General features: G+C 40.5%; 1 protein-coding gene across 1 annotated transcript in view; it reads left to right on the top strand.

Moving 5' to 3' along the window:
• The window catches only part of LOC123815622, a 61355-nt gene that overhangs the window by 39947 nt on the left and 898 nt on the right, over positions 1 to 20510 (top strand). The window contains exons 8-12 of the mRNA XM_045834035.1: positions 2512 to 2576; positions 15126 to 15203; positions 19508 to 19568; positions 19835 to 19982; positions 20279 to 20355. Of these exons, the coding sequence (XP_045689991.1) occupies positions 2512 to 2576; positions 15126 to 15203; positions 19508 to 19568; positions 19835 to 19982; positions 20279 to 20355 (429 nt within the window). The remainder of the gene's footprint in view (positions 1 to 2511; positions 2577 to 15125; positions 15204 to 19507; positions 19569 to 19834; positions 19983 to 20278; positions 20356 to 20510) is intronic.

The raw sequence follows: 20510 nt of genomic DNA, 5'->3' as shown, positions 1-20510 counted from the left end.
CTGCCAAAAGATGACAACAAATTAATTTGCTGTACATTTGCTCGATAGGAATAATGGGCAGTGGGCAGAACACTATGAAGAAAAAACAAGTTTAATGGAACTTTAGAATTTGGGAGTTGAGATGACTTAGATTTTGTGAGCTTCTTAATTTAATAGATGCTATTTCCTAATCATTTGTAAGCTAATTTTGGTTTTCTTTATTCACATTACAACATACCAGTGGTCAGCTGGGTGTCCATCTTTCTCGAGCACACCAGGCATGTGTAGAGTAATCTGAGACTCTGGAGGAGCAGGGTCTGCAAAGATGGAGGCTCAAATATAACGTGTATGTCTTGGGTTAGGGGTTGGCCCATGAGGCACGTCAACCCCAGGTTCAGTGGGTGAAAGGGACCAGTGGAGAGAGAATTCAAGGCATTGTCCTTTCTGCTTCTGAGAGAAGAAGGTAAGGAGAGGGTTTTGAGATCTGAGGGACAAGACATGCTGCTTCCTTACCCTGCTGGCTTAGGGAGAGCGGGCAAGAATGATTCTCCTGGTGGAGCAAAGAGGAGACTTTCCAGCAGTGCTCAATGGACCCAAGGGAGTGTGGCTTCTGTGCCTCTGTGAAGCGTATCATCCTCCTGACTGATTAACCTGACAGTAGCTACATGGCCGAGGGCTTTCAGCAGGTCATATACTATAATAAATGCTTTCTACCTGAACTCATGTAACCTGCACAATTTACCTATGACTGTGGCAGAAGCGGTGAGCATTGTTGACATGTGGGGCAGGAAAGACACGGGAGGCCACCCCAGGCCCCTGTTGGAGACCAAAGGGCACTAACTCCCTGAAAGCTATGGCTGAGTTTTATCAACTAGGGGCCCATGTTGTTTATTTGCATTTATCCACCCAGTGTTCACCTGGAGCAGTCACCTGCCTCTCACTCTGTAACATTCCTATCACTATCCAGGGACACAGCTGTACTCTTGCCTAGTTCCATGTCCTCAGATCAGATAGGCAAGCTTATGTCTCACTACAGCCTTGTCCTGCCAGTCATCTCCTCTCTGGCCTCACCCATTCCATTCCTGGGACTGGAAGAGAGTACAAGGAACTAAGGTGGATGAAGCTGGTGGACAGGAGAGCAGCTTGGAAGGGGCCTTGGTGAGGCTTGAGTCACCCTTTGCTACCAGTCCGACTGGCTGATGTGGAAGACCAGAAATAGCAGCAGTTAACGCTGATGAGTAGTTCTACTTAAATGTTCTGTAGCAACCCCCATCTTGCGCCAAGAGTTGTTGACAGGATCAAATGAAATGATGCAGATGAGTCTATTTTGTAAACTATAGTCCTAGGTGTAGGGTACTTTTAGTGCTTTTGAAAGACTGTCTCTCCTTGTGAAAGATTGTTCATCCCCACCCTATTGATGCCAGGCTTGGCCATGTGACTTGCTTTAGCCAATACCATGTGAGTAGATGGGTGCATTTCCGGGCAGATGCTTGAAGAGCCAGCACAGGGTTCTCTGTGTTCTCTGCTTCCTGCCCTGTTTGTGTCAGCTTAGGTCTCCGGTAGCTTCTGTAGCTTAGGTTTCCGGTAGCTAAGCAGGCAAAGCCCATTGCTGACCCAGGATGGATATACACATGAGTGAAAATAAAATGTTATTTTAAACTGCTCAGAGTCGTCAGGTTGTTTGATATTGCAGAATAGCCTGGCCTACCTCAACTGATACAAAGTTAAACCCTGGAAGTCTAGGATGTTTCTGGAAATTAGGATTCAGTTGTGAAATGGAATGCTACTATCAATAACTAAGATTGAAACACTTGGGAAAAAGTCCTTGGTTTTAGGTTAAAAAGGAGAGGAAGTTGCCTTTTTACTCCTCGTTGCATCTTTAGTTTTTCTCCATGTCTTGTGGTTTGGCATACACATATCCTGGTGTGCAGAAAATGTAATACTGTGTATTTATTTTTACCTTTTCTTTATCTTAGGTGCACACACTTGGTTTCATATTAGTGTTAGGGGACATGGCCAAACTGACTATTGCCTTTAAAAAATCACTTTAGACATTTGTCCTCCATTATCTTTTTATGAAGTGTTATGCAATTTGTTGAAAAAATACCATCTATGAAATAGCTTGTTCGAAGAACAGTTAACAGTATCACCTCAGTTTCTATAATAAAAATCACTCAATTTAAAAATTAATAAGTAAATCCATTTAAAAAGTTTATTTTTTAAAATTAAGCACTCCTGAAGCTATCACTCACTTAGTTTTTAAGTGAAAATAAGAATGCTTTAAAAACATTACTGCCATTTAAATTAATTTCATGAAATAACTATGTTTTAAAACAAATCCAATTCTGTAAATTGGAAGTATATAAAATTTAAAAAAAAATTATTGTGTGACTTGACCTGAGAAAAATAGTGAATGACTTTCCAAGGTTGCTTCATATATATGTGGTGTATAATCTTTATACGTGTATGTATTTTATATGCATGTGTGTGGAGCGAGAGAGAATGATTCCTCATGTTTTACTTTGTTTTTAGGATTTTTACTGTACTCTTGCACAGAGAATACAGGAACGGTATCAAGAAACACACAGCTTTCTAAGGTATGCATTTCCTGTAAATAATCTTTACAGTTTTAGAGGAAACTCATTGATATTTGATATTTTTGATTTGAAATTCAGGGTGATCCCCTATAAATGTCTACTATGGTGACAGCCAGCAGGGTGTGTTGAGAAGTACATGGGCCTTGAAGACACACGGACCTGGATGTGAATCCCAGTGTTATCACCTATCAGTTATGTGTTGGGCAAGTTAACATACCTCTTCTAGCCTCAGCTTTTTCATCTGTAAAATAGACATAATAGTACATTCGTCAATATTGTAGATTAAATAAGACAGCGTTTTTAATCTTTGGTTTTATCAGGATACCTACAAGAGTGCCTGAGACTTAATACATATTCAACAACATTTCTTGAACAAAGGAATGAGGGAATGATTAGCATAGATGAACATAGTAAAACCGTTACAGAAAGCCCATGAGTTTGCATCTACTTCTGGATCCTTTATTCTCTTCTACGGCTCTGTCTGTTGCAGAAATACAACCAAATCAGGCGGTGCAGTCGTTGTAGAAACCGGACACATTGTCTGTGTGTTTGTACATGTACCTGTGTGCGCCCTTTAGAAGACTGGTCATTTTATGATTTCATAACAAATGCATCCAATGAGGCAAATACATTTTCATGCTTTTAATTTCCATATGATTCATGTATTTACCATAACTGATATCAGACCAGTTGTATATCACACTGCCTAAGAATAAGTGCGTGAATTAAACTGGACAGTAAAACAAGAAGCGGAAACATCTTTAAAAACAAGGGTAATACTCATCAAGAAGCTGAGAGCTATATAGCTTAAAAGCAGCTCAATTGATTTTTTAATTTCATTTAGTTTTGGTTTTGTATAGCAGTAGCCTGATAGCTCATCTATGTCTCCTGATCTGTTGTCCTCACTATCCCTCAGATTTTCTATTAATATACTATATTTTAAAACAGTGAAGAGCTGACTTCACTTTGCATCCACTTACGTACAGTGAAGGCTCAGGAGGATGAGAACTGAGAACTGTGGAGAAAGCCTTTCCAGGCAGCGCGGCCTCCTGCCTGTACTTTGCTTCATTCCTCCCCGTTTCTGAGGACTCGCTTCCTTTGCTGTCTCGGGCATGATTCATCCGTGTTGCCCACAGATGGTGATGTTCTTGGCTGACGAGACGTCTAATCCAGCATTCATATCTTACTGCCGGAGGCTTTCTATGTCCCTCTTCCAAATTCCTGTGAGAAAAAAAAATCTGATTAGGCCAGTCCAGCCTTGGATCAGCTGTCCACTTACCAGCTGTATCCAGAGGGGAGAACAAATGAGGTTTCAGGGCTTACAGCTGGGAAGTGGGAGGAGCGGGACCATTACCTAATGTCCAGCACCTGAGGGCATTTCACAGTCTTCTTTCAAAAATGGAGTTAAAGGATTCCATTTTTAAAAAATCATAGTAACTGAAAATATTGTAAATTATTGTTCTTTAAAACCAGATTTATTTAGTCAGTGACCTCACCTCCCAAAGAACAAAGATAAAATCTAGAGATGTAGAGTGTTATTAAGCCCAATCTCCTAGTAGGAATTATAAATTATGACGTCTCAGAGTTCTAAAGCAAATTCTGAGAAAGAGCTATATCTAGTGCTTACATTATAAGTAATGTCTTGAAGTTCAGTGGAAAGCCAAAACCTGGAAATTATTTAACAACAAAGGAAGAATTATTTCAGAGACTAAGTTGAAACATTATGAAAGACTAACAAATTGATAAAAAAAAATAAACACCAGATGTGCTTGTTAAAGTTGAAAAGGACTGTAGGTCAGGGAAAAGGAGTTTAAAGTAATTTAGCTAAGATGAAAAATCATTCAAACATTCAAACTTAATAGTTTTAAAAAAGGAGATGCTATAATTATTTTAGTTTTAAGAGGCATTATGCAAATAATAAAGAAGTACACCGGGGTTCCTTTGTTACCGGCAAATTCACATGTTGAAGACCTGACCACCCAGTGTGGCTGAATTTAGACCTGGGGCCCCTAATTCAAATCGAATGAGGCCATAAAGGTGGGGCCCTGATCTGATAAGGTCAGTGCCCTCATAAGAAAAGGCACCAGAGAGGCCCCTTGTGCATTCTCTCTCCACGCCCACGTGTGGAGGAAAGGCCGTGGGAGGAGACAGAGAGGAGGTGGCCTTGTGCAAGCCAGGAGCAGAGCCTTCACCAGGAACCGAATCAGCCAGCACCTTGAGTTTGGACTTCTAGTCTCCAGAACTGTGAGGAAACAAATTCCTGTTGTTTACATGACCTGATCTATGGTATTTTGCTATGGCAGATGATGACATCCTTCAAATCCTTTTTGTCATGAAATTTGTTATCCAGATATTATTGTTGTGTTCTCTGTGAGCGTTTCCCAGACCAAAACGAAAACCCTGCACTGTGAGTAAGGAAGCCAGTGTATTTTCTTTAAAATGTGCAAGTGGTGTCAACATCTTTCCGCTGTCAGAGGTAAAGTGCCTCTGCTTGCCCCTGTTGGGTGTGTGGGTGAGGTACAGAGGCCCACAGTTGAGTTAACGCGTATAACTTCAATATATTTTGAAAGTTACATATTAATTTATCTGGAAATGCAATGCAAATCTCAATCCCATAAACCCCAGAGCTGCTTTTCTCAGTTCTGCTAAACTGTTTCTTATCGGAGCCAAAATCTGAGCCTTGGGTTATTTTAAGGCATGTGCACAGTCACAGGGATAAAAGGCCATTGCCAGCACATCTCAACAATCCACAATCCTGTCATATGACTGTCGGGAACAGGGGTTATGCAAGGTAGGCTTGCCGACCAGGAGAGGTAGAGGTCCTTAGACATGGTAAAGAGTGATTTGATCAGAGACTGGAGTGGCCTTAGCCCTAGACTCTTTGTTTATTCGCCGTATATTATCACCCAGCGAGCGAAGTCCAAATTCCCACAGCTTTTCATCAGAGGCCTATGAGCTACTTCTGGCCTGCAGGGTTTTTTGTTTTTTTTGAAAACTTACTAACATTTAAACACTTAAAGATCTCTCATAAAAATCAAGCCTTTTGGCTTCTCTTTTATTTATTTTTTTAAATATATTTTATTGTTTATGCTATTACAGTTGTCTCAATTTCCCTCCACCCTGCACACCCTCTCCCACCCACATTACCCCCCTTTAGTTCATGTCCATGTGTCATAAGTTCTTTAGCTTCTGCATTTCCCATATTATTCTTGCCCTCCCCCTAACTATTTTCTACCTACCATTTATGCTACTTATTCTCTGTACCTTTCCCCCTTTCTCCTCCACTCCCCTGTTGCTAACCCTTCATGTGATCTCCATTTCTGTGGTTCTGTTCCTGTTCTAGTTGTTTGCTAAGTTTCTTTTTGTTTTTGTTTTAGGTGTGGTTGTTAATAATTGTGAGTTTGCTGTCATTTTATTCTACATTTTTTATCTTCTTGTTCTTAGATAAGTCCCTTTAACACTTCTCTAAAAAAAAAAGAAAAAAGAAAAAAGAAAAAACAAAAAACAAAGAGCTGGCTGGGTCAGAATAAAGTATATTCCTCGGAAAAGGCCTCAAGGTCCCCAGTCTCCACCACTCCCTAATGTCTTTTACCTGTCCTATTTTACTCATTCCTATTACTTGTGGGTCATTTGGGATCAGAGACCCTTAAGAAGGTTGCTCTAAACCAACCTTCTCTTTCTCAAAAAGCCTTTGGAGAGCTGTATCAGAACAACAGGCTCAAATACTGAAAATCAGTCAACTTTAGTCATTTCTTCACAAATAAAATATGAAGGAGGGGCTCTATTAGAATGGTTGTTAATGGGTTGAAAAAACAAACAAAATCTCCACCTTGGGGAAATACAAACTCATCCCTGGGCAATTAGACACAGTCTCTGGAAGAAAACTGAATTTTGCAACTTAAAAAGTAGTACTTGCCTTTCTACTTGATACTTGGAAACATCCTAGATTGTATTAAATAAGGCACGAGTAAGCATTGCTGCTCGGCCACTCTGAGGACTCAGTGGTACTGATTCGTGGTGGCGTGGACATGCCTCAGGTGTAAACAAAGGGAGCAGAGGAGTGACTGGATAGGGAATGAAAGGGGAGAGAGAGGTAGGGGAGAAGAATGGAGGAGATCTAAAGGAGAAGGAAAGAAGAGAAAGGAGGGGCATCATGGGGTTCTATTACCAGTTCTTTTAAAACCAGTGTTTGCATTCACTTCTGTTCTGGGCTGTTATTGTTAATTAATCCAGCAGATGGTGCTCTGAAATACCAAATAAACCTCAGTCCTTAATGTAAAAAATTACCTTGCCTGAACTGTCCAGGATTGACAGTTATCAAAACTGGAAAGGATACATGCCTGACTACTCAGGCATATATATATATATATACACATATACATATACATATACATATACATATTCATATACATATACATAATATAACTATGTAAAATGTTTTTATTGGATGCAATTTAGGAGGAAAATTGGAGACATTGAATTTTGTTCTTTTCAGTTTTCTTAAAATTATCTTTATACTTTATAAAGTATAAATTTAAAAAACCAAGAGAATCATGATGAATATTTATTCCAAAAAAATCTATGTGTACATATCCCTCTCCTAGTCTCTTAGGGCTGCAACTGGTCCCTCTTAGAACCATCTGTCCCCACCGTGTGTCTGTGGGATGCTGAGGAAAGTTCAGTGGAGGAGCCAGGTTGTCTGCATTCAGCCTGGGCTCATCAATCATACCCTGGCTCCATTCTCTGCATTTCAGTCTCTGTCTCAGTACACCTCCGTCCTCTGGGGACCCCTCAGCAGCTGAAGTCTGGCTTGTTCACCTAGCACCCTAGCTTTTCTCTCGGCTGCCTCCCAAATAGGTCTGACTCTATTCTCAATCCCATAGCCACTGGAAGTGAATTTAGACTCTTGAAAAAAGTCTCTAATTTGTAGCTCAATATGAATTAAAGGGGAAAAATAAGTGACATGAGGGGAAATATGCATTTGGCATTTAATAGCCATAATATATGACAAATGACAGTGTGAATATAGCAACACTGTATTTTTGAAGTTCGGCTGTTTCAAGTTCACATTCTGACTGCCACACATGTTACCTGTATGATGATGCTGACACACGACAGCCTCTTTAAACCTCAGTTTTTCTCTCCTTGTAATGGGGATAATACCTACTTTGCATGGCTGTTTTGGAGATTAAAAATTACGTATTTAAAGTAGCTAGGTTAGTGGTCTGCCCATCAATTTCAGTGCCCTTTCCTTTCTCTTCTTCCTTACCTTACTCCTCTGCTCCAGCTCTAAGTGTGCCCTCCAGTGCCAGTACCAGGGACACTGCTGTGCTCCCCTGAGCCTTCCTCCTGCCTGGTAATCTGCTCCCAAACTTCCCTTATGCTGACCACTGCCTGGGGCTCCACCATCTTGCTGCTGCCAGTTCCTCACTGCCTCTTTGTGCTCTGTGCTCTGGAATGACCACCTGATGACGTGGTCTGTGCCTCTCTGTGGCCACATGCCTGCCTGTGGCCACATGCCTGCCCGCTTTATGAGTGGTTACTATCCCAAACAGCATGCACTCTGGGTACATCCTCCACTTCACTTGCCCTGGTTGGATCCCCATTTCTGCTGCTGGGTTAACCTGCTAAATAACTGCCCTACTATGAAGGCCTCCTTTAAATCACTGGGCGTGATGATTTAGGCAAAGATCTGTCCAGATGCACTGGGCAGAGCATGTGTTTGCCACTTGGGTGTGTGTGCAGAAAGGTTATGATTTTCAAATTGGACTTGAGAGGTGGTCTCTCCTGCCAGAGACAGCTGGCCTCTGCTATTACAGCTTGAGGATCTAGGGAGCTGCCTCGGGGCCGGAGCGGGGCAGGTGTTGAACCATCTTCAAACCTGGGTCCTTTTGAGGTAGGAGTGCCCTTCTGCGAGCAGCATTGCCAAGGTTGTAATAGGAAGTCAGAAAAGTAAGGTGATCCACAAAGGATGGTGAAGAGCCCTGGCCAGGTGGCTCTGTTGGTTGGAGCATCATCCTGTGCACTAAAAGGCTGTAGGTTTGATTCCTGGTCAGAGCACGTATATAGACTGTGGGTTTGATCCCTGATCGGGGCACATACGGGAGGCAACTGATTGATGTTTCTCTCTCTCTCTCCAAAATCAGTAAACATGTCCAGGAGCAAGGAGTGAGGTCCAGGAGCCTGTAGAACTAGAAAGCTGCCCATTAGGAGATATGTTACCATTACTATAGTCGTTTAGTAGGACATTCCTATTTACATATATTTAAACCAATTCAATACTTTCTAGATATAACTTTCTATTTATATAGGGGTGGGCAAAAGTAGGTTTACAGATTGAGTATGCAAACACACAGAGTTAACAAAGCTATTGTAATAATTATAACTTACATGTCTTTTCTCATATGAACAACTGTAAACCTAATTTTGCCCGTGCCTGTTTGTCCTGAAACTGCTTTCATGCTAAAATGAGTCCTTTAGAAAGTCTGTTTATCTGCATTATTTTTTATTCTCCAAACTTTTATAACCACAATTTTTTTTGTTATGAAGAGTTCAAAATTTTGCCTCATCAGATTTTGCATTAAATGCTTAAAATACAGGCATTTAAAATCCTGAGGGAAGTAATAAACATTGCTTAATAGAAGTGTTAATGTGCCACTTCATTAATGGCAGAAATGGCTGTGAACATCTGCTACTTTTTATAGATGGTGTTCCTGATCACAGATGCAGAAATATTGTAGTAACTGGCATTTGATAGAGTTCTTAATGAAAATTTTATCTCCAAAACTTTAGCCAATTTTCCACAAATGGCAACAACTATTTGAACAATAAACCAAAATGCTGTGGTTTCTGATGTCATAGTTTTAGAGAAGACAAAATAAGATGCTTCAACTTGGCGAAAGCCATTTCTTTTTGATCTCCTCTACGAAGTGGCTCCATGAACAGCTCCTCAGTGTATTCCAAGTTGTACATGCAGGCATTCTCCCTCTCCTGTAATTCCGAATGCTTTTTTCTCTGCATACTGTATGTGGTAAACAATTAGAGTAGTTTTGATGCTACACTGTTGTGGGTTGTATTTTAGAGTTTGCTAAATGAGAGCTTGAAAAGTTAATGTAAAGGATAGATCTTATGGGCAAGCTCAACAAGCCAATTTCAAAGACTTACACACTGTCTGCTAACATAATAGTCTCCGAATGACAAAGTCATAGTAGAAGAGAGTAGACCAGTGGCTAGTGTTGGGGATGTAACACCCGGGAGTTTCCTTGTAGTGATGGAACACTTCTCTATCCTGATTGAAGTGTTTGTTACTTGAATCTATGCACGTGGAGAAACTTCATAGAACAATAGGGCAAAGAAGAAAGGAAAAGAAAAAGAACCAAGTAGTTTATGTGAAAATCTGAATAAGGTCTGTATATGAGTTAACAATATTGAGCTTCAATGTCCTGGTTTTGACAATGTGCTAAGGTGATGTAACATACTATTATTGGGAGAAGCTGGGTTAAAGGTCCACGAGAACTCTGTACTGCTTATACACTTTCTTGTGAACTTTAAACTATTTCAAAAAATTATTTTTAAGTCAATGGAAAGAACTTACTAGATATATGAAGAGGTTTTTTTTTTTTAATGCCAGAATGTGAATTCTCTGAGTCCTTCTATAAGACAGTGACAGTAAATGCTTTAGAGAAAAAGGGATGTTTGTAGTGGAATTTTCCAACAGTGTTTCCTAAGTAATACTTCCTTTTAGTGTTAGTTTCTTCTCCGCCCCTTGTTCGTCCAGTTTCTGCCAGTCTCTGTGCTCCTTCATAATAACTGACAGTTTCCTGCTTCTCTCTGTCTTTCCCACTGTCTTCTCTTCCTGTGTATAATATAATCTTCTTATTATTTCCACAAAACCCAAAACCAGGTCAGGCATTTCCATTTATAGTTATTGCCTGTGTGCACTGCTGTGTATTTCTGGAAAGAGGATGGGGTGTTAGATGAATTCTAATGAGCAGTGGTAGGTGAGACAGTGAAGAGAATTTGTATTTATATTTTACTGAGGGTATGAGCTTCACAATTTAAACCTGAACTACTCCTTTGGATGGCAAAGTTACTACGTTGCCCCAAGTCCTCAGACTGCTCACTTTTAGAAGTATTCTTTAGGAGGCACCTGGGAAGGGACTGGAATAAACAAGAAATATGATGGCGATATTTCCTATAATATTGATCTTGCTCAAAATCAGGTCACAGTCAAAATTGCTAATTTTCTCATTCCAATGCAAGAGCTCTTGGTACTTCAGGGGTCAGAGTAGATTTTCCCAAGTTGTTTTGGGGTTAATGCTTACCTGAATCTTGAGGTCAGTTTGATACCAAATCTCAAGACAATAATCTCTGGTTGATTTTTATTCTGTCCTTAAAAGGAAAAAAAAGTTGTGGGTGCAAAAGCAGATTTCTGATTGATATTCAGGAATGATTCTACATTGCTTGATTATATAAATAAACTTTGTAGATTATTGGAAATGCCTTGTTAAATTCAATTTCCTTTATAATTTTAGCCACTCCAGACCCTTCTGCCAAGCCTTAGGAAGTTTTGGGGTCAAGGGAAGGCCATAATAAAAATTGTAATTGCAGCTACATAGACTGTCTGTGTGGAATAGAGAAAAATGATTTTTTAAGATTAAATATTATACAATAAATAATTACCAAGTGGACCCTAGTATCTACTGGTTTGTAATACAATTTGATGTTGTGGAGTAGTAGCGGTAGAAGATGAAGCATGAAATTACCATTTATGAGACATTAATCAGGCCCTTCTTCTCCATGTTTTCCCTGCCTTCCACTGAATTTCAAATAAAGAAAAAAATTGTCTTGATTCTAGTGAGTCTTATAGAAAAGAACCCATCCGTCTCTGGATGGGTTCTTACTGATTTAGGACTCAATGGCATTGTCATTTCTTTCTCAGTGTCTCACCAGATGTTTTAGAGATATCGTCAGTGATCCTAAATATCCCAAATGATGATTTGGGAATCTCAAGCATGTAGACTATGTGAAGGCATGATCTTGTGTATTGCATGCCGTGTTCCTGGGCCTTAAACAGTGTCTGACACAAGTGCTCAGTAGCTTGATGTTGAGTTGAATTGACACTTTAATGTTGGGAAAGGAACTTTGTCTCTGGATTCAGATCAACCTTGGTTAGGAGCCTGGCTCTGCCTGCCACAGGGCAACCAGGGACGACTTACTTCACTTCCCAGTGCTCCAGCTTTCTCATGTGTAAGTTGCTGTCTGGAACTACATGAGTGAAGAACTAAGCACAGAGCTTGGGAAGTACTGAGTGCTTAGTGAATGATTGTTCCCTTATTAACTCACATCTCTCGCATCATTTCTCTGTTAGAATGTTCTACTTTTCAAAATGCAATTGATTCAAAAGGAAGCATTTTTAGAGAAAACCATCATGATTTCTACAAGGAGTACCTAGATGCAGAATTCCTGGGCAGAGGAGCTAACTCCTTCCTGTATTTACTAGCTTTACTGACCCTAAATCAACCAGTCACTTCCACAGAGGATCTCTATCAACATAAACAGGGAGAACGCCGCCCTCTGGATTCCCACCAGCCTTCATTATTTCCTCCGACCCTCACAGTCATTATTTTCCAGCAGGCAAGGAAGTTTGTGTTCAGTTGTATTTTTGGTTGTTTCAGTTTATTTTCCACTTGTCAAGTAGATTGGTATATGGACCTCTTCCATATCTGAGATGACCCAAGGAGCTGAAAATGCAGAATTTTTTTCTTCCTTGACATTTCATGGTTGATATATTAATTCCTCTGAAAGGTGATTCCTAAGCATGCTCATCTTTGATGTTGATTATGAGTTCTTACTGTCATTCAGTTGTTGTGGTATACCTTAAATCCCTCATTTATTTTGTGACTATTATAATCAATTATTGATCATTCATGGTGTATCTGTGCTTTCTAGTGCTGTGAAGGATAAGTAAGAGTGAGAAAGAAAGTTGAGGGTATAGGCTCTCTTCTCAGGGAGAAAATAAATATAAAGTGAATTAAAAATATATTATGTATAAAATATATTGTATATATAAAGTGGCTTGCATAAATAAGATATTAAATAAGAGGTTATTATAATTACCAGGTTTGTTGTTAAACTGGAGAGAAAATTCTTGTGTATACTAGACAACTAGAAAAAGTTATTTAGGAATATTTGCATGTACATGGCAGTATAGTAATTTATATATACATACATATGTATACATATATATATATTAATCCTCATTCAAGGATATGTTTATTGATCTTGTGAGAGAGAAGTATTGATTGGTTTCCTCCCATATGTGCCCTGACCAAGGATCAAACCCACAACATTTGGTTACGGGATGATGCTCCAACTAATGGAGCCACCTGGCCAGGGCAATATGTATATTTTTTAAAGTGCAAGAAATATCATAAATAGTCTGCTAACATCATAGGCTGTCCAGCAAAGAGGAAGTTACTGAAAAGGGCAAGAAGAAACTAGTGAGTATAAACAGCTGGTGCCTTCCCATGAGAGCTCAGAGATGAGAATCACCATGACCGTGGAGGGCGGAAAATTCCATTCTAACACGGGCCTGCAATACTGTCCAAGGAAACTGATCAGAGGGAATTAGGATGCAGGGGTAGGAGCTCCGAGCTAGGGATGGCTCTCTGTGAGGCGTGTGACAGAATCATAGGTCGAGGAGGTCCTTCTGGGTTAAAGATGTCTTGGTTAGAGTGACCTTGGCTATGAGAAATGCTGGGAACATGGAAGAAAGAAGGGCAGGATTGAGGCTGGCTGGAGTCGGAACTAGAGGAAATTAACTGGGAAAAAGGATAACCTTCCCTACCTCAAGAAATGGGTTAAAAGTCTAAATCACGAGGTCTAAGAAGGCACAGAAAACTGTAACTAAGTATTTCCCTAAATGCCAAAAAGTCCTGGGGATCACGTAGGACATTTGTGAAAAACGCGTAGTCACCCCTACCCCAGATGTCCTGAATCAGAACCTGTAGGAGAAAGGCTTGGGACTCTGTATCTTTAACAAATTGACCTGGTGACTTTTTATGACTAAGTTTTGGAGACACTGCTTTATTCTAACCCTGTTTTTGCCCAAATTCAAGTTGTCTGGCACAGGAGGTTTGCAGCGCAAGGCTAGGAAGCAGGGCTTTTGGATCAGAGAGGTTGTGTAAATAGTGTATCAGGATCCCTTCATCCTGTTCAGTTCCTCAGGGTCATTTTCAGTATAATTATGGGCCAGCTCTCCAAAGGGAAAGGAAACTCTCAGAGGGCTTGAATAGTGCTATTAAGCACAAGAGACCCTCCCACAAGGACCCTTAGTCCCCTGAGGCATTGTGGGAGACTCTGAGGAGGACAGTACTCTGAGGTAAGGCAAGAGCAGGCAGGTGGAAGTGGGCATGAGGTGTAAGGAAATGATTATGGGGCCAAGAGGGGGGACTATTAGACCAGGAACCAATGAATTTTGACTTGGACCATTCCTACAGAGTGAATGCTTGTGTCCCCCACCCCCAAATCCATACATTGAAACTGAATCCCCAATGTGATGGTGTTGCGAGGCCTGTGAGAAGTGATTTGATTATGAAGGTGGAGCCCTCATAAGGGGATTGGTGCCCTTAGGTGGGGCTCACGGGGTCAGAGTTCTCTCCTTCCACCACGTGGGGACACAGTAAAAACAAGCCTCTGTGAACCAGGAGGGTGGCTCTCACCAGACACCCAATCTGCTGGCACCTCGATCTGGGATTCTTTTTCTAGCCTCCAGAACTTTCAGAAATAAATTTCTGTTGTTTATGAGCCACCCAGTCTATGATATTCTGTTGCAATAGCCTGAGTGGACTAAGACAATCATAAAATAAATAACAGAAATTACAGGGGTTTTTTTGTTTCTTTGGATATATTCCTGGAAGTGGGATTGCAGATCCATTTTTAATTTGTTGAGTTATTGTCATATTGCTTCCCACAGTGGCTGCACCAATGCACCCATGTTCATGCAGTGTTATTTACAATCGCCAAGATATGGAAGCAGCCAAAGCGCCCATCAGTAGAAGAGTAGATGAAACAAGTGTGGGACATTTACACAATGAAACTCTACTTGGCTATAAAAAAGAAAGTTTTACCCTTTGTGATAGTGTGGATGGACCTAGAGAACATTATGCTAAGTGAAATAAGCCAGTCAGAGAAAGACAAATACCATATGATTTCACTCCTACGTGAAATCTAATTAACAAACTGAACTGAACTAACAAGCAAAATAGACAGACTCAGAGAGAGAGAGCAGGCTGACAAGAGGTGGGGATGTTAGGACGTGGAGGGACTGAGCCAAAAGGAAAAGGACTCACGGACATGGACAACAGGGTGGTGATTGTGGGGGGGGGGGGTGGTATAAGGGAACTAAATGGTAATGGAAACATATATTAAACATATGAAAAAAGAAAAAGAAGTGTTAAAAAAGAAATTATACCTCCTTTTAAAAATTCAGATAATAGCTTGGCATATCCTTTTAAATTCTGATACATTTGTTTCCTCTCTCAACAGGAGCCTCCCGTTGTTCTTCTCGTGGCCTAAAGAAAAGATAGACTTTCTGGTTCACTGTTCTTTACGCCGATACTACAGGTTATATTATCATATTTTGTATCCTCAGCTTCTATTTTTGAATCAGTCAATCAATATTGGAATAAAATTTATTTAATGATTTAGAAGACTTAACTCTTTATCTTTAAGAGTCCTCTCTGCCAGTCACTCTCCTACCTTTTGCTTATAATTGTACCAATACCACCTCTTTCATGAGCCCTCACTGGCTCCTCTGTCCGTGCAGGACTTCCTCATCCTTTGAAACCCCATGGAATGCTGGTTTATATGTTCTTTATGGCACTCAATTTATTCCTCTTACTCTTCAACAACACTTAATTCACCTTTACGTGGAACTTACTTATAACCTTTTTGTTCCACAAGGGAATAGAAGAGAATATAAAATAAATGAGAAGACAGTAATGAGAGGAAAATAAGTATCGTGCAGTAAGATGAGGCCAGCTGTCACGAGCATGTACTGGGTACTTGCCATGCCCCACATGCTAGACGGTCCCTGCTCTCCTGCAATGCAGAAGTGAATGGGGACACAGCTGTGGCATAGAGACCACTCCAAACCTAGGAAGCTGCTTCAGACCACCACTAGAGATTTGATAATAATTTTGCCCCCTACCTACCCATCTTCTTACTAATTCACCCATTTCTCACTATTGTTTGCTGCCAGAAAGTAGGCTACAGTGTCTTATCAACTGTGCTAACACTGAAGGACTTTCTAACTCCGTAGGTACCTTGGGAGCTCTCCCTCTAGCCTCTTCAAAGTTCAAGGGCTTCCCTGACAAAACCAGAAGACCATTCACTTGATTATGCCAGGGAGACAGGGTGTCCCTCCGCTTTTCCCAGGGTATTTCCATGCCGCTTGTGTGTACTTAATACACACCATCCAGTAAAATGGACCCCTGGCAGTTTTCTGTTACAGCTGCCTCTGGAAGAGAAACTTCATTTGTACAATGTTTTCTCTACACTGGCTAAATGGCAGCAAATAAGATAAGGAAATGATCATCATTTTGTAAATGTTAGACCAGCAGCATGGCACCAACGTGGTCATCTGTGGCTCCAGGGCAAGCACAGCTGGAGGGCTGCGGCTGCACTAATGTGCCAAAGTGTCCGTTATCATCGTGGCAATGTAAACAAGCTAGGGGTTTTCCTCAAATCGCTACCTAATTTCTACATTTTGACCAAAATCCTTGTAGAGGAGAATTCCTTCTAAGTCATTTTTGAAGTAAAGCACTTGCAGTAGGAACATATTTTAAGAATATTTATTCTAATTTTGATTTATATCTTTATGTATAAAGCACGAAGAGGAAAAACTATAGTTGAAATAAATTTTATTGTAATTCACCTTATAAACAGTATTTTATTATAGCAAGTATCATATCAAGTAATAACTAGTCATCAGACTTTTTCTCACAGGACTTATTTATTAAAAAATGCTGTTTTTTGCTGCTCTAATTTTAAAATTCAACTAAGTTGCTAATTTAAGAGCGTGGCCTGAGCGCTCCTACATGAATTAGAGTTTCCGTGAAATGTAAATGAACATTTCTCAGAGGAATGTTAATTTTCCGTGAAATGTAAATGAACATTTCTCAGAGAAATGTTAATTTCCTGCGTCTTTTCCCCCATTATATGATGAGTCAGTTACTTTAACGTAGAAAGAGGATGTTAGACCCTGCTCCCCAAAAGAGCCGAATGCATACATTTATCTATATCAGGAGCTTTGCCACCATTATTTCTGGGTTTGTTTTGGAGGGTGCGAAAGGCAGGGCCAGTGTGGACAGCAGCATACAGGGGTTGGCCTGTGATCCAAAGGCAAGCAGGTCTCATCCGGGAGGTCATCAGGTGATGCCAACACGGGTGACAATAAAAGCCAAAGGGAACTAAATCAGGAACCTGAGAGCAACTACTAGGGATTCAAATAAATTTGCAAAAGCAACTTTCTTGCATAGGACAAATATTTAGTAAATCCCTGGCTGTGTTTCTCAAGGTTTTCTGATCACAATTTAGTGAAAAATATATTTTAAATCATAGCCTAACACATGCTCACTCACAGCCCTCATTGTGTCTGAATTTCAGAAAGATCCTGCCCTCGCCATGGGTGAAGCACTCTGATGTTTTCAGTTCTCTTAGGTTCTATTCTATTTATTTAAAGATGCTGGCAGGAGATGTATGAAGCTGATTTCATGATCTGCTAATTGATAGAAATCTATAGCTTCAAATATACTGCTTTGGAGACTGGGGAGATGGGATGAGGAGAGTAGGAAAGAAAAGACTGGATGTGTGTTTTCTGATGTCAAGGGTATTGAAAGCCCCTTAGGAAGTTAGACTGTAACACGTGAAACAACAAAATAATACATTTAGAGGAGGGTAAATCAAAACAAACACATTAACACGCAAGTCAGTATTAATACGAGTTGCTTATAGAAGTGTCGACTTGAGAGGCGAATAGTTAAGCTCAGTGATGAGAGGTTTCCTGGGAAAAATAACTGGAAAGCAGCTTTTGAGTGACACGGGTTGATGGGGAGTTCAGCAATGGAAACAGCCCGAGGGTGTCTCAGCGAGCTCTGAGAGTGTGCGGCGCTCCATTAGGGTGTGTTCAGTATGGAAGGATGAAGAAATTAACTTAGGAGAGGGGAGCTAGATGGAAGCTTTCAGTACTTTAGCCTCAAAGACGTTAGGAAAAAACTGCCTTTGCCTGTAGAAATGGCACAATGCAATTGTGTTTAAGGTTATTCTTGTGAACTTGTTGAGAGAGGATGCATTGCCATAGGACATCATGGGGACAAAGGAGATTGTTGTTGTAACCTGGAGAGTGTGAAAAACCTGATCTAATGTCGCAGAAGTGAAAATAGACGCAGAGAAGAATCCAGAGGACTTGACGATGCATTGGCTCCTGTTAATCAGTTTTGTGATGTGTCTTCTTGGTATGAGAGTCTAATGCTGGGTGTGACCCTAGAAGTGATTCAAGGGACTGGCTGTCCACGGTATCTCCTGTTGCTCTGCCAAGGCACTGTCTTCCTCCAGCTGACCCTGATTTACCAGTGTTCATCATAACTGGGCTAAACCACAAAGATCAAAGTCATTCAAAAGACTTAACGACTGATAGAATGGGACAATAACCTTTTGTCAGCCGCCCTCTGACCTCTGAAAAGCTATGTGTGCGTTTAGGAAATCTGCCAGCTTTGTGTAACTGGACCAGACCTTCTAACATAATGAAAGAGATTTTTCATATGAGGGGAGTGGGGCTGGACCTCAGATCCCTGCCTCCTCCTTCTAGAGATTCAGCTTTCCCTTGGGGATCTCATCAATTGCCCCTGTTTCTTTTTCTGCTGGGGTCACCCTTCTTTACCTCCCTTGCCTGGGAAGATCTAGCTAGGCCTGAGCTCATTGAGGGAGCTTGATAGCAGATTTAGCTGCAAGAACGCATTATTATCAAGCATGCTGTCCCTCAGAACCAACAAGGGAATGCATAAAGGGCAGCTGGCATGGAGTGAGTGCTCAGCCCCCTCTTGTCACTCATGTGCACACTGCCCCCGCTGTTCACTGATTAAAGTGCCTGTGCATTGATCTCTCCCTTAACTAGCTGATAAAGCCCCTTACTCATCTCCATAGTTCCTTACTACTAACACGCAGTAACTTGCACTGATGTTATAAATAAATTAACAGCACATAAGATTATAAAGTGTTGTTGTTATTCCAGGTGTCTCTACAAGGCCGAAGCTAAAATTTATGTGTTTTACTTAGGACAATAACTGAATCAGTTACTAGAAATTAGTTTGTTTATCAGATTAGCAGAAATTTGTTATTTGGCCTTGGACTATCTCAGAGGCCATACATGGTGACCGTCAAAGGGAAGACCTTGGGAAGATGCCAGGCATCCTCAGAGGCCCCCAATGAAAGGAAGTTCTGTATATAAACAGAAGCAGAGCACCAAAGTCAGGCTTCATCTACTTGATACCTTAGCTCAACTTTTGTGCCTGCATCACTGCATATTTACTAAATGCTGTCTCCTCCCACCTTGTTTATGGTGCACTTCTTCAGTATCCCAAAGAGAGCACGAATAGAACATACTGTTGCTTTTCAAGGCTAGACACTATGGGCTGTCTAGCCTCTTCACGTCTACAGCATCGGCACATTGATGCTCAAGAATTATATATTTGTGTCTGGAAAAATACATACAACTCCATGCAGTGAGGGACTGTCTCTGTTTTGCTCATTTTATCTGTAGCCTAGCACATACTGGTCTCAATGAGTATTGTTGATTCTCAATGAGAATAAATGTCCTCCGTCATCTCTGAATTCTGTCCTCCCTCCACATACATCATCCTCTCTTTCAGGGCTGGGCCAACCATTGTCTCTGACAACTTCAACTCCCACTTTCTTGTATTCATCATATCTGTAAGTATACAACGAAACATTAACTTTTTCAATTAAAATTCTACAACCAATGACTAAATCCTCTAAACGACTTTCATATTTGTGATCAGCTCTAGAGCTAGGGGCTGGTTGAACCTGACCACAGATTGCCAGTCACATTAGATGGTTCAGTAGTATCGACTCCTTGTTGAAGCTGTAGGTTAAGTAACCTTTATATGTCAGTATAGAGGATGATGCATTTAGGAACTCCAAGTTTCTTTCTTAGTCATTCACAGTCTTTTTTTCAGGGTCGTTGTCGGATAATTGCTCAGATGAACTGTGAAGAAATATCTGTACATTCCTGTGTAACGAAGACCAGCTCTTCCACCCTGAAAAATCCCCATGCTGTTCTCCCACCAAGAGGACCTCTCGATGTAACTGGAAGAAGTTTGGAAAGTAAGAGTATTTCTGTCTGCTAATGCTGCACAGACATTGGAAGTTATTTCTGAATTGCAGTCTACCAAGTCTAGGTCCACATCTGCCACATCATGTTTATTTTTGTTAACTACATGTAATATTTTTAATATACTATTAAAAAGAAGGAAAAATAAAAATGAGCATTTTCTTTTTCATTAAATATTCTCCTACAACCCCACTGTAAAGAAGTGCTTAGTGCTACAGCTAATGAATGGCTTTAATGTAAATAAGTTAAAATAGAATTCACAACAACAGAATGCCTGTTCTTATTTAAGCAGCCACAGTTTCTCCCAGGACTTCATTCTCAGCTGCTAGGAAAAAAACACTAGACACAAAGAAACCTCCACTCCAGGTAAGATAAATGCTTTCAATTTGATGTGTCACTGAAGATCTGAATCTTAGGTTTTTTTCTCTCTAAAATACCAAAGATCTTTCTTCTAGGTAAAGACATAGGAAGATCTCTGTTGTTTGGCACTAATTAAGGGAGCACCCCAAATTGCTGTATTC

This window comes from Phyllostomus hastatus, unplaced genomic scaffold (assembly GCF_019186645.2).
Source record: "Phyllostomus hastatus isolate PE091 unplaced genomic scaffold, TTU_PhHast_1.1 phas_contig_196, whole genome shotgun sequence".
NCBI lineage: Eukaryota > Metazoa > Chordata > Mammalia > Chiroptera > Phyllostomidae > Phyllostomus > Phyllostomus hastatus.
Note: the sequence above shows the minus strand (reverse complement) of the source record. Positions and strands in the feature narration are given on the sequence as shown.